The sequence below is a fragment of the Coffea arabica genome, chromosome 6c, assembly GCF_036785885.1.
Source record: "Coffea arabica cultivar ET-39 chromosome 6c, Coffea Arabica ET-39 HiFi, whole genome shotgun sequence".
In the NCBI taxonomy this organism is placed as follows: domain Eukaryota; kingdom Viridiplantae; phylum Streptophyta; class Magnoliopsida; order Gentianales; family Rubiaceae; genus Coffea; species Coffea arabica.
Window position 1 is genome coordinate 5,988,038 of NC_092320.1, and position 13,093 is coordinate 6,001,130.

The 13,093-nt window shown below is 36.8% G+C and overlaps 2 protein-coding genes across 3 annotated transcripts; both read left to right on the top strand.

The window, feature by feature from the left end:
* Positions 1 to 577: 577 nt before the first annotated feature.
* On the top strand, positions 578 to 4,168 carry LOC113694275 (ubiquitin-conjugating enzyme E2 variant 1D). Of its 2 annotated transcripts, XM_072052376.1 has the most exons (5): positions 578 to 775; positions 870 to 915; positions 2,048 to 2,187; positions 2,823 to 2,948; positions 3,807 to 4,168. In XM_072052376.1, exons 3-5 carry the CDS (start codon positions 2,125 to 2,127, stop codon positions 3,945 to 3,947), a joined length of 330 nt encoding a protein of 109 aa, XP_071908477.1. In that variant the 5' UTR covers positions 578 to 775; positions 870 to 915; positions 2,048 to 2,124; the 3' UTR covers positions 3,948 to 4,168. The 2 variants fall into 2 exon arrangements, with proteins under 2 accessions (XP_071908477.1, XP_027068976.1); XM_027213175.2 differs by lacking the exon at positions 870 to 915 and having other exon boundaries at positions 579 to 775.
* A 3,343-nt stretch (positions 4,169 to 7,511) lies between these two features.
* Positions 7,512 to 8,719, top strand: LOC113694273 (probable CCR4-associated factor 1 homolog 9). Its single transcript, XM_027213174.2, has one exon. The coding sequence runs from the start codon at positions 7,717 to 7,719 to the stop codon at positions 8,596 to 8,598; it is 882 nt and encodes a 293-aa protein (XP_027068975.1). The 5' UTR covers positions 7,512 to 7,716; the 3' UTR covers positions 8,599 to 8,719.
* The last annotated feature ends 4,374 nt before the right edge of the window (positions 8,720 to 13,093 follow it).

Consider the following 13,093-nt stretch of genomic DNA (forward strand, 5'->3'; position numbering starts at 1 on the left):
AGTATAACTAATAATATTAATTATATTACATATGCATAATTTGATATTTATAACTAATAATATTAAATATGTTATGTGTGTAATTAATATATATTATGTTATTTAAGTGGGGTCCTTGCGAAGTTTTTTAATCCAAGGGAGGCACTTGGGATTTTCGATGCCATGTTTTCTATGCCAATTCAATGCCACTTATAATATTGTGCCAAGTGTCCTATTATTATTTACACTTATGTTAAACCAAATCAAGTTGAATTATTAGAAAATTAAAGTGTAAATAATAACAGAATACTTGGTGCAATACTATAGGTGACATTGAATTGACATAGAAAAACATGTCATTGAATTTACCCCCTCGCCGTCTCATTAACCCTTCGTGAGCGTCCATTTCAATTGCCATCCTTACATTCAATCCATCTCTCTCCACCCAAATAAAGCAAATGCTTGATCCCCACTCGGAGAGGGAAAAAACAGGGAGAGGAAAATAAATACTAATGAATACCAGGCATTAAAAAAAAAAAAAAAACGAAAGGGTAAAATCGCTACAGTAGTGCGTATTTTGTCTAGGCACCCCTTGCGTTTTCCTTGTGAATTGAGTAGTAGTGGAATAGAATAGAATCTGCGCAGCTGCTGACTCTCTCATCAAATATCTCTCGCCATAGTCCTCGGCGTCGTCGATCAAATCGATCTCTTCATAAAATCATCCATCAGCGACTGAACAAGCTTTATAAGCTATCTTCACTCATGACGCTTGGCTCAGGAGGATCCAGTGTCGTGGGTCAGTCTTTTACTTGTTTATCTTCGATCTTTCTTCTTGAAGATTTATCTTCGTCTTTATTTATTTGCTTCAATTTCCAATTCGAATCTGCTAGGTGGATGACTCGATTGTTTTGTGCATAGCTATGTGCATCACCTGATGTGAGTTTTTTTGGGTTTCATTTCTTGTCAAACTTTCCTCGTCTCTTTAAATGATTGAATGGTGGAATTTTGATGGTTCCTTCTTCCTTTTTTATTTTTTTGGGGACAAATATCCTTTCATTTATCTCTGCTTTATTTGTCGTTCATTTTTGATCCGTTAGAGCTATTATTTGTTTCTTTCTTTCTTACTTTCCTGGTTTGTGGGTTTAGCATCTCAGTTTGATTGCTGCAATAAGTTCGGTGGATTGTGAAGGGGTTTTTCGAGATTTGGTGTTATTGGCTTTAGTTTTTGGATGTTCATGCAATTAATTGTCATAAATGGGGGGTTTTTTTTCATCGAATATAAGTTTTTTTTTTCGGCCAATTGTTACTGCAAAATTGTATTTCATGCTTTTCTTTGGCCATGATATTTGCATTCCAAAATAGCTCCTGGCACTCCACTCTAACCATTTATTACGTGAAGGAATGTGGAGTGCCAGAGGATTATCTTGCAGGGAAAATACCGTTTGCCTTTTCTTTTCTGGAATTTTCCTGGTTGAGTTCACACTCTTATTGAGATTTCTGAATGCTATTCTTACTAGTTCAGTAAATTTGCTGTCATTGTCAATTCTAAATGCTGCATGGTACATTTCATGAAAAATTCTGAATGAAGCTGCAGAAATAGAGGACCTAAGTATATGTGTTTCTTTGCTTCCGGTGGTTTCAATTTTCCCAAGTTTTTCATTGTTGGTGTGCAATTCATTGTTTGGAGATGCATGGATAGATTGTTACTGTTTTGGTGCTCTGTAGCTATCTTTCACTTATGGTCTTGCACAAAGCAGGGAAGCAGGGAGTCAAGTAAAAGTATTATTATTGCCTTATCTTGATGATTTTGAATCTGTGTAATTGGACAATTGGTTATTATATTATCTGGTATCATCAGCCCTTTGTTGGTATGTCGGTCTAGTTTCAAATGTTGCCAAGGAAATTTTGAATGAGCCCAGGAGGGAATACGTTGCAATCTCAGGGTTGTGGTACTTCTTTTCTTTTCTTAACATCCATTCACAAGCATTGGAAAGATTTATAATGTTCGAAAGCAGGATGCTGCATTCTGGAGAATTTTAGCTTCTCACACCTTGAAATCGCCTTGCAGTCCCTCGAAATTTTAGATTGCTAGAGGAACTTGAACGTGGAGAAAAAGGTATTGGAGATGGAACTGTGAGCTATGGAATGGATGACGGAGATGATATTTACATGCGTTCTTGGACTGGCACCATTATTGGTCCTCACAATGTAAGCATCTTTTTTTTTATCTGTGACCAGTTTGATTTTTCCCTGGCTTGGCCTTGTTTGAAGGCCGCTGAAAGAGTTGGTAGCAATAATTGCACATATTGCTGAATTTTAATGTGTCATTTTGTTTGGGAAACAAAGTTCAATAGATGAGAGTCATCAGATGCTCAGATTAGCTCTTTTTAAGCAACCAAGGGCCGGTTCTGGTTCTCAACTGCATATGGCCATTTTGTTGCATAGTTCACAGGGTTACCAATTACTTCTGCCATTTGGTGCCTTCAAACTTCTGTTCTTACTTTTCAATACTGCCAAGTGGTGGGTCTATGGTTTGATATGCAAGAACTGTTTTTTATATATATTTTTTACTTTGGAACCTTTATTGTCATGTTTAAGCATGACCGGTCCAGTATATGTGGAACTGAAATTTTTGAAAGTTGTGGAGATATGATTCAAACACAATATTTGTTGGCCAGAATGTGCAGGAAATGTGTGTTCTTTCAGTTGGGACATTCTATCAGCTGACTGTTCCTTCCTTTCATTTTAATTAACTTTTTATAGATCTGGTTTGATTTCTCTATTATATTCTATCTTTGATCTTACTAATTTAGCTGAAGGATGTTATCGTTTTCCTTTTTCAGTCTGTCCATGAAGGTCGCATTTATCAGTTGAAGTTATTTTGCGACAAGGATTATCCTGAGAAGCCACCAAGTGTTCGTTTTCATTCTCGGATCAACATGACCTGTGTTAACCATGAAACTGGAGTGGTAAATGTCAACCTTTTGTCTTTTAAGTGGTCAATCATGTATTTTTCATTTGATCTGGAATTTTTTCAATTTACTTGTGAAGTTTTGCTGACCACTTAATTGATTGCATATGTTTACTTTCTTTTTAACCTTTTTGTAAGAGGGGAATAAGCGATGAGGGGTTTGTTTGGCATGATTAGCTCCATGTTATTCTCCTCTAATCATGTATGATACAATTGAGGTAAACAATGATATGGACCTTAGGACTTTGACAACTTTATTTTGAAATACATGGCCCTCTTGGGTATTGCTGATATGCAAATTCAGATATACATATTGTTTATGACTGTGTACAAAATGGTGTCAACATTGGGTGTGTATCATGCCCTGGCCAATATGAATATGCCAATGTCAACTATTTTGGACATTTTAAGGGTATATTCGATTGAGTCCTGCAGTAGTTGAGTTTTTTAAGAAGCATGATCATTTGAAGCACTGGGAAAATCTTGATCCCACTATAGATGGGTTAATTAGCAGTGAAACTTAAAGCTATCTGATGGTGTAATAAGTCTACTGCACGACATGATTGTCCCTGCTGAGTTAGAGTATTATGAGCACTTACACGGGACTGCTTCCAAAAGACTATTGACAAAGTCTGCTTAGCTATTGCTACATCAATGCATCTGCACCAAAAGATGTTTGTTCTCCTTTGGGAAAAGTTATGCACAACTACCTTCCGCTCAACTTCTTGTGACTTATCTTTTGAGATATTATGCAGTACTTTGCTCAGCATAAATAACCAGTTACAGTACCTTGGTGCGTTGGATGTGTATGATAATGCATATGGTTGGATGATAACATACCGACTGTTTGGTGTAGGTGGAACCCAAAAAGTTTGGGCTTCTGGCGAATTGGCAACGGGAATACACCATGGAAGACATACTGACACAGCTGAAAAAAGAGATGGCAGCACCACACAACCGTAAGCTCGTCCAGCCTCCGGAAGGGACCTACTTCTAGCATAAAGGCTTTATAGTTCTTGTTGGCCAAATGCAGATCTTATAGTTGGTAATGCTGTGGTGAGCCTAAATAGGAAAGGAACGTCTCAAGAAACTTCTGTTGACCCTCCGATTCCTATTCATCTCTTTCTTTGGCTGTCCTATTCTGTGAACTGCTCTGCTGAATGTTGTTCGTTGATGGGATCGTAACTGTGTGCCAATTATAAATACTACTTCATTGAATTTTGCGTTGCCTTTTTAATGTTTTATGCTCCATGCACAATCCTTATTTCGCTTTTTTTCGCGCGTATTGTGCTTATTTTAGTTGTCCATTGTTGTCAAAGCACCTCAAATATCTGTGCCGGGGTTTGTGGTGCCAAACCTGTGCATCCTAGTTTGGAACAGGTAATTAAAGCGGGCCCGCTGCTCAGATTGTTATATGTCTCTGCTGATCCTCGCTGGCAGAACATCGTCTTTGATTTGAATGACCTTACAGACTGGTAATTAGACCAACCAGTGTCCTTAACCGCGGGTATGTATGTTCTTTGAGCCCATATCCCATGACCCATAGAAATCGATCTGATTAAATTTTGGAAGCCGGTGTATCCTCTGTTCTTTTTTTACAAAAAGTGCTACAGTAATTATTTCAAATTAGTAATTATTCCAAAAAGTGCAATTCACAGGATTATATTTCAAATCAAAATAATATATGTATATCTTTATATATTGTGATACAGAATAATATATATATAGACTAAAAATTTTAAAGAAGTGTATGCTTGACATATTGAAAAAATTTTAATTTATAATAATTTACATGATAGATGAATTGTTAACACATTTAAGGAGAGCGTTAGGTTGGGTGGTAAGGTGAAAAGAGTTTTCTTAAAAAAAATCAATTTATCAGTACCTGACAAAACATCTTATGTTATACTCATATATCAAAACTTATAATATAAAAAAAAAATTATAACCAATTTATATTCTTCCATTTTTAGAAAAAAAAATATTTCTCCTATCTTGTACCGCTAAGATTATTGACTGCATTTTTCATAAACTTTAACGTATATTAAAAAAAATTTCTGTAATATATGTTTTTAGAGTTCTCAAAATTATTAAAAATCACCATCATTTCCCTCTTCTCTTATCCGCCGGCTAGTCATGAGATGCCTCCTAGACTTTCGTATTTTCTATCATGGTACATACCACTCTCTCTATTTTTTTTTTTTGTCATATCTGTCATATCCCGACAATTCCCTTTTTTCTTTTCTCCTTTTTTCGCCCATCCTTGTAAGCCACATTTTTATTTTTCTAAAAATAAAAATGAAAACTGATAATATCCATAATATTCTCAAGTACTACAATCAATATATATGTTTATATATTTAATATAGAAAATACATATTTGCATATGAAGACAACAATAAGAATACATAAAATAATTAATGATACCAAAAGTTATCCTTAGTGTTTGGATTTTGCACTCTTATTCAAATCTAATCAGGGTCAAATTTGGGCTAGATATATACAAATTAAGTAGTATTTTAGGGTCGAATGTTCTATGTTTTTTCTCTTAAACTATAATGTTACTTTTTAAAATTTTTGGGTAGAATTGGTGTTGTTATTATCATTATTTTTATCAAAAATGAATATTTTTTAAAAAAAATTCCAAGTTAAAAGGCATGTACTACTTTGTTTTTAATTTAGTGATTTCATGAATGGTAACATTCTTGATTTTTTAAATCCTTCTTTTTTTTGTTTTCTATTTAATTTTGCCATTTTACTTAGCATTACTAAGTTAAAAGATAAAGTATTATCATTTACTTTTTTACTTTTACTAAGTTTGGCAATGTTTACTCTTTATTTACCCTTCACTAATAAACTTCAAACCAACTTCCTATATAAAGTGGAGCCACTTCTTACTTATTTTAATTAGAAAGGCGTGGAAGCCACTTCTTACCTAGGAAAATGTTATTAGCAATTCCACCATTTATTTTATCATATAGTCTAATTAATGAAAACTATATGATCAAAATGATTATTGAAGTGTGAATAACAAAATGGAGTGTAAATAATCTTACTTATTTAAATTAGAAAGAAAGCATGAAAGGATGTTATATTTGTTATCTCTTGTTATGGTATTATGGAAGTTTTAATTGGAGTAGAATCATTAATAACGCAAGGTAATTGAAAATGTGATTGGTTGAAGTTCCAATATGATATCATGCACGTTAACCAACAGTTTGAAATGAAATGATTTTAAAAAGTAACCAACAATTTCAAATATGAAGAGTAGATGTGGAAGTTAAGGGAAATATATTTTATAATGCTAGAAAAATTGAATGGGTAGTGGGAAGATATGTGGAGGCTTGTTGCTAAAAATCCCTTCTCAAATTTATATAGATATAGGTAATATTTCTAATAATCTCCTATCCAACAAAAAGAGTGTGTGTGGATTGTAAATTATCTGAGATAATTTTATGAAAAAATACTGTAACATTTTTTTGATATGATGTATATGAGATAAAAAAGTGATTGAAAAATGTGTTAATGGTGCTAACAAATCAGTGTGTGTAAATAAGATTCAAATAGAGTGTAATAATTTATGATCAAAACACACTCGATTTGAACTCCCTCGCCTCAATTTCTGATTTCATTTTTCGTATTCTCTCTATATTTCCTTCTTTGTTGGGAGGGATGGATGAAAGGTTGAAAAATTATTGATTGTATTGATTGGAGGAAGGATAGAAAAATTTATTATTTATCAGTTCATTTGACCAATTACGAAGCAATTTTGTAACTTCGAGCTATTCACACAAAATCACGCAAGACTGGAGTGGCCTACAACTACTCAATTTAGCTTTTACATGATTCAATTACATTTTCAAATAAATGGGAGGCTGAAATGCTTAGGTTGGGTTTGGATTGTAATTTTTTGAAATTTTTGTAGAAAGTGTATTGTAATGATTTAATACATGTGACGTAAAAAAATATGTTCATGAAAAGTGAATGAATTATTTTTAATCAAAAAATCCCTTTCCAAACAAAGCCTTAGAATCCGAATTAACAACTCATTTGGAGATCCGAAAAGTAAAATCGAAGCAAAGCAAAAGCTCCCCATATACCTTCCCTCCCCCACTCTCCTCCCCGCCCCCAAGACCCCCGAGGGAAAGGGCCCCCCGGGAAAGGGCAAAAAAGGGAAAAGACAAAAACAAATAAATTGGTCGGAAGAAGAGCCAACACTATACTACTAATAATTAAAAAAATAAAATCAAGCAGTTGTAGGTTGTAACCAGTAACCTCTGTGTGAGAGGCTAATTTTTGGGGTGGGGCTTTGTTTTACTCACACACAGAAGCCGATGGCCCTAGCAAGCCAATCAGCACTCAGCAGTAATTGTGATATGCGAAAGGGTATTCTCGTAATTAAACGAGCCCAAATAGCCGAAAAGCGTAAACCAGTGGGCTCCACGTCCTACGTTTCTTCAATCAATCCCATCCGCCTCTCTCCCACTAGTCCACGTCGGCCACCTCCTCTTCCCCATGCCTCCACCCAAACCCCACCACCCCGCCAGACCAAAAAAAAAAACAAAAAACGCAGCAAGTCTCCTCATCTGTTGTTACACGCAGAGACATCGCTTTCTGTGCTGCTTCTATTGCCACTTGTACAAAGCCCTAACTTCACCAGCCTATCACCATCATAACCCCCAGAAATTAATAAACGAATAGTAAAAAAATTTTAAAAAGTAAGGTGGGGAAAAAAATCGCCGCGATCTGGAGCCGTCAGATCCTACATGTCCCCTCGCTTCTCTCTACTATCGTCGCCGTCCACCACCACCACTACCCCGGCGGCCGACGGCGTTCTCAATAGACAGATCTTGATCCGTTCTGTCTGGTCCAGCAACTTAGAGTCCGAATTTTCTTTGATCCGCCACGCCATCGACCGTTACCCGTATGTCTCCATGGACACCGAGTTTCCCGGCGTTGTCTTCCGCCAAGATTTCCGCCACGGCAGCCCTACCGATCACTACAAAACTCTCAAGTCCAACGTCGACGCCCTCAAGCTCATCCAGGTCGGCATCACTCTCTCCGACTCTCATGGAAACTTCCCCGACCTCGGCTCCCCAGATAACTACTACATCTGGGAGTTTAACTTCTCCGACTTCGACGTCACCCGCGACGAGCACGCTCCCGGTTCTATCGATCTCTTGCGTCACCAGGGCATCAATTTCGAGAAGACTCGTATGTACGGAGTCGAAGCTTCCCGTTTCGCTGAGCTCATGATGTCCTCCGGACTCGTCTGCAACGACGACGTCTCCTACGTCACTTTTCACAGTGCCTACGATTTCGGCTACTTGATCAAGGCCTTGACGGGTCGCGTTCTGCCGGCGGAATTGGGGGAGTTTATGGAATTACTGAGGGTGTTCTTTGGGAAGAGGGTTTATGATGTGAAGCACTTGATGAAGTTCTGTAAGAGCCTCCATGGCGGGCTGGACCGAGTGGCGAGCACCCTTGAGGTGTCCAGGGCCGCTGGCAAGTGTCATCAGGCAGGTTCTGATAGCCTGCTTACGTGGCACGCATTTCAAAGAATCAGGGAGGTCTACTTCAACGGGGATGAGGGGCTGCCGGAAAAGTACGCTGGTGTTCTTTATGGGTTAGAGGTCATCTCTGCTTGAATATTTCTTTTATATTCTCTCTTAGGCAATGGTACCTCATGTTGATGTAGACTGCTCTTCGAATTTCTTCTTGTCAAGTTGTACAATCCTTTGGCATAATATCAGTAGTAATTTGAGTTCATTTGTTTCCTTTAGCCTGATTAATTTACCATGGATCTGCATGTGTGTGTGTGTGAGAGAGAGACAGAGTTTGCACACAGCTCCGACAGGTTCACTTGTTTTTACGTTTAGTTATTCAAGTTAACAGGTTTATGGGCATAAACATGATACTACTACACTTCCTACCTTTTTTTTTTTATTGTTCTTGAACGTCAAGTTGTCGATTGGCTGTCGTGCACTTCTCTTCATTATAAGGTTTACAGTGGATCGGGTTAGATGAATGTGACATGCTTCCTAAAGTAAATTTACCAAGGTTGAGGGTACGATATACTTCCTGTGTGGTAATACCAGAGTTAGAGGTTAGACCAAGTATTCTGGTCATAGTACATCATTCTGTTGGTACAAGTCTTTTTTAAGCTTACTGGTACTTTTCCAAACAATGCAGGAGTTTGACGTAACCGTCTGATTAGAACTTCCAAATTAATGCTTTAACCGTGAGAGTGGCTTTAGGTAGTAAAGGTTAGATTTTCAGTCTGACTTGTTAGGTCGTGTCCTTTGCTAATTGTGAATTACCTTTTTGCTTTTTCTTCTTCTTCTTCTTCTTCTTTTTTCAGTAAATCATTTCATAAGCAATTTGCAATTGGTTTTAGAGGTTATGAATTTTAAATCTCTGGATTATTTGTGCAAACTTCTCTTCTATCAGGATTAGATGGAGCTTAATTTTGCTAATTTAGGATTATCATGTAGATTTGGTAAAGTTGGATTATTAGCACATGGAGTATTTATTAGAAAGCCTTTCCTTAGACCTTGACCAAATTTACGGCAATCATAACTGTGATCCAAAACCAACACGTCTGCACACTAATTTGCAGATGAATTTTCTCATATTTCTATTTTTTTTAAAGATTTCTTCACAAGATAGTCATTTTGGGTCAAAGAAAGAGAAAAAGTTAGATTATTTTTCGAGCTAGCGTTTTTCCTTTACCTTCTGGATGCTTTTGGGTTAATCTTGTATGTATTACCAGGACGAAAAGATCTTTTGTTGCTTTCTCAAACCTTGCATCACTTGGTATTTTTGAGTGCAAGCCACTGAGTTACTGATTGAGCCAACTTAAAGCTTAATGATGTCAAGCTTATATGTTTGCTAACCTGATCAAGCTTTTGTGTGTGGATAGTTTATATTATATTCCTGACTTCACCTCACCGTTTTTTGTTCTCTCCTCCTTGAGATTTCCCCCCACCGCTACCGGCCGAGCTTCCCCAATGTCTCTCTCTCTCTCTCTCTGAGGGATGCCCTTGCTGGTACACTACATCAAATGTAGTTGCTCTTTTCTTGCTGTCAAACCAACTACAGAAACTGGGGTTTGATGGTAGCCACCAGAATTGGGGCTTCTCTTCTTGTGTCTTTCCAGCAGTCAATTATCTAGATAAGCACCAAACTTCGTTTTGGTCTTCTTATGGTAATGTAATTCAAGATCTGATGTTCTTGATGCAAAAATACCTAAAAAATCTGCTGTTCTTGATAGAATATTTATATGTTCTGGGATCATTACATTGATTAAATTTGTTGGAGTCAAACAGGCATCGAGAAGCATGCACTTTGGTGTTCCATGTGAGATTTCATATGGTTATTCCCTTACTCAAAGTTGTATGTTTTTCTAAGATTATGGCTGTTTTTTATACGCATCTGGTGGCAATCAAATGTTGCAATGCAAGCTTTGCTTCCTTTTGGAGTGAGGAATGTGCAGCTATACCTCTTGACTTTGCTCATGGTCATTCAGCAAAGAGATCTTTTAATGTTTGTACATGTTGACAAGGTTTTCAAGAACTCTTTGGAGGTGGAAGTTCCTTATTTCTGTACTACTTCATGATTGTGACAGCAGGAAATAGCTAAAACATGATAGGCAACTGTACCTGGTGTGAGTGGCAAGGAGCTTGGCTCCCCTTAAGCAAGGTCTCAAGTTCAAGTCTTGCGAATGGAGAGACAGGTGCTGGGAGAGCTTGCGCCTCTTATGGGGTCCAACCTGGCTCAACTCCGGATTAGTCAGGGCCCAAAGTGGCCACTGGATACCGAGGGGTCTGACCGAAAAACTATACCTATCGTTCATCCAAATATTCTAGGTAATGAAGCTCTTTTGAGGTATCATGGTTTAGTTGTCAATTGTAGTGCCATCTTTTCTCATTTATCCATGGTTTTTGTTCTGATTGTGCTAGGTAGAAGTCTGCCATCAGCAGCCAAGCTGCTGTTTGACATCCTAGTAGGTGGCGTTTTTCATATTTGGTATGGGAATTTTCTTGTGGTTAAGAAAATTAAGGCTGTTCAAGTTACTGACTTCACGTCTATCATAGCCATTTTATTTTGGATCGTTTGGAGATATGTGGCATCAGTCTTTTGAACATTATATGCAACTACATAGTGAATTCAGTATAGATAAACAGTTGATTCCTGCTAATGGCTAATGCGATGCATGCATACAGTACCAATGAGATAAAAGTGTCTATAGAAAGGTTAAAAAGATTATATTCTGTGGCTGGAGAAGGACAAAGACTGAACAATTCTGATGATTTGAGAAGCTGTAGTTTAGCTGGTCAATTTCACTATTATGGTTTTTTTTTTTTTTTACTGTGGCGCTCTATTTTACTTGCACGTCCTATAAAATCGCAAACCAGAGTCAACTTATAGTGTCGATAAATTTGGACTTAAGATTTTATAAATAATCTCTAGTCTTCAACATTTCATCTGCCTTAAAATTGAATCAACCAATATCAGAAACAATTTTTATTTCGGTAGTCATCGTTGTTGTTATCCATCTAACACTGCACTTTTATGATGCTAATTAGTCTTGAGAACTTTACTACTAAGACGTGACCATTTATTGGTAATAATTTATCACTTCTTTTGTAGATATGTTGGTTTATGTTGCTGTGTCTTGCAGTTTTTCTGATTGCTTGTTGTTTTATGTTTTGCTGTTGGTTGTGCATTAATGGGGAATATCTATGTTACTTTAAACGGCAGGATTTACTTTTAACAGCCATTCAGTAAATTGGTACCTTATGCACGCCATTGCAAGGATTTTTCATTTAGCTATTTAATATGTTGTTTCCAAGACAATGTTTTCAAGTGTATAGTGAATTTTCCACTTAGTGGTGGATGATATGATGTGGACTTTGATCAACTGCTAAGGGTTGATTACTTGTAAGGTATCCAATTTCAGGATGTTCCTTGGTTGCCTTTTTAGGCGATTAGGACAATTTACAGCAAGGTCAAAATACACTGAGGTTTATGCCCGAGACAAAAGCTTTACTTCCTTAGGATTACAATTAACTGAATTCTCTAACATTTCCTCGAGGATCTATCTTCATTTATTTGTATGTTTAAACACTTTCAATTTATCTTTTGGAAGTTGGGGCCTGTTTGTGGAAGAGACTAAATAAAAGATGATACTCAAACTTCAATTGGCGTGTAGTTCTGAACTTTTTCCCCAACTGATGTTGCTCCTAGATTATGTCTTTCAATCATTTGCCTCTGCATCTTATTTTGAAGGTGGTTACATCCTATAAGAGAGCGTATTCAACCTCACTTCTGCTCTTCATTCATTCCCCTTCTCTTTATTTATGTGGGTGTTCTTGATTTTAGCTTCATTTTTGTTCAATTTATCGGATGATAAACTTGGGGTCTCTTCAGTCAAATTGCTGTACTTGATACCCATTTGCCTTCACCTTATTTGACTTTCATATAACGTTTACTGAAATAAATGGTATATCAAATTCTTGCCGTCCAAAGAACTTGTTTTCGATAATTTGTAATTTCCCTTTGCTTGTGCTTTTGTGACTGTTATTATTGTCTACCATATTTAACAGCTTAGTACCTTAAATTGGAGCTTTCTTTTCCATGGCAATGCTGATATTCTATTTTTCTTGTTGGTTGAGCAAGTTGTTGATGGAAAGAGAAACACCGAAACAGGAATTTAGCACGTTGGTGAGGCTTTCATCCTGGTATTGTAGATTTAAAATTTTGTCAGATTTTTAGATCTTCATGATCATGGTTCTCTTTTAGGTTTGTCTTGTTTATGCATTGTTGCTGGTAACTTGCAGTTTCTTTCTTCTGTTGGAACTTTGTCTTCATCTTGGATGTTCAAAGATATGTCAAGTTGTTCGTACGGGAGGCTTCAGGTCTTCATCTTAGATCTTCTTGTTTATGCCAACTGGCTTTGGTGGCTTCAGGCGGGAGATTTATAAGAGGTAAGGTTTAGAATGTCGATGTACTTAATATTTTCATGAAAGTTAAATGGAGTGGATGAATTTATGAGATGGCTTTACTAGAGTTTTAGATAAATAAATAGTTATGTTTTTTACTGCCACTGTTGTGTTAAGTTGATGAGTGAAAATGAAATTG

Coding starts and splice junctions, on each gene's coding strand:
- LOC113694275 (XM_027213175.2), top strand. CDS start 742: ATGACGCTTGGCTCAGGAGGATCCAGTGTCGTGG. Junction 776..2,047: donor AGGAGGATCCAGTGTCGTGG/GTCAGTCTTTTA, acceptor ATCGCCTTGCAG/TCCCTCGAAATTTTAGATTG. Junction 2,188..2,822: donor CCATTATTGGTCCTCACAAT/GTAAGCATCTTT, acceptor TTCCTTTTTCAG/TCTGTCCATGAAGGTCGCAT.
- LOC113694273 (XM_027213174.2), top strand. CDS start 7,717: ATGTCCCCTCGCTTCTCTCTACTATCGTCGCCGTCCACCACCACCACT.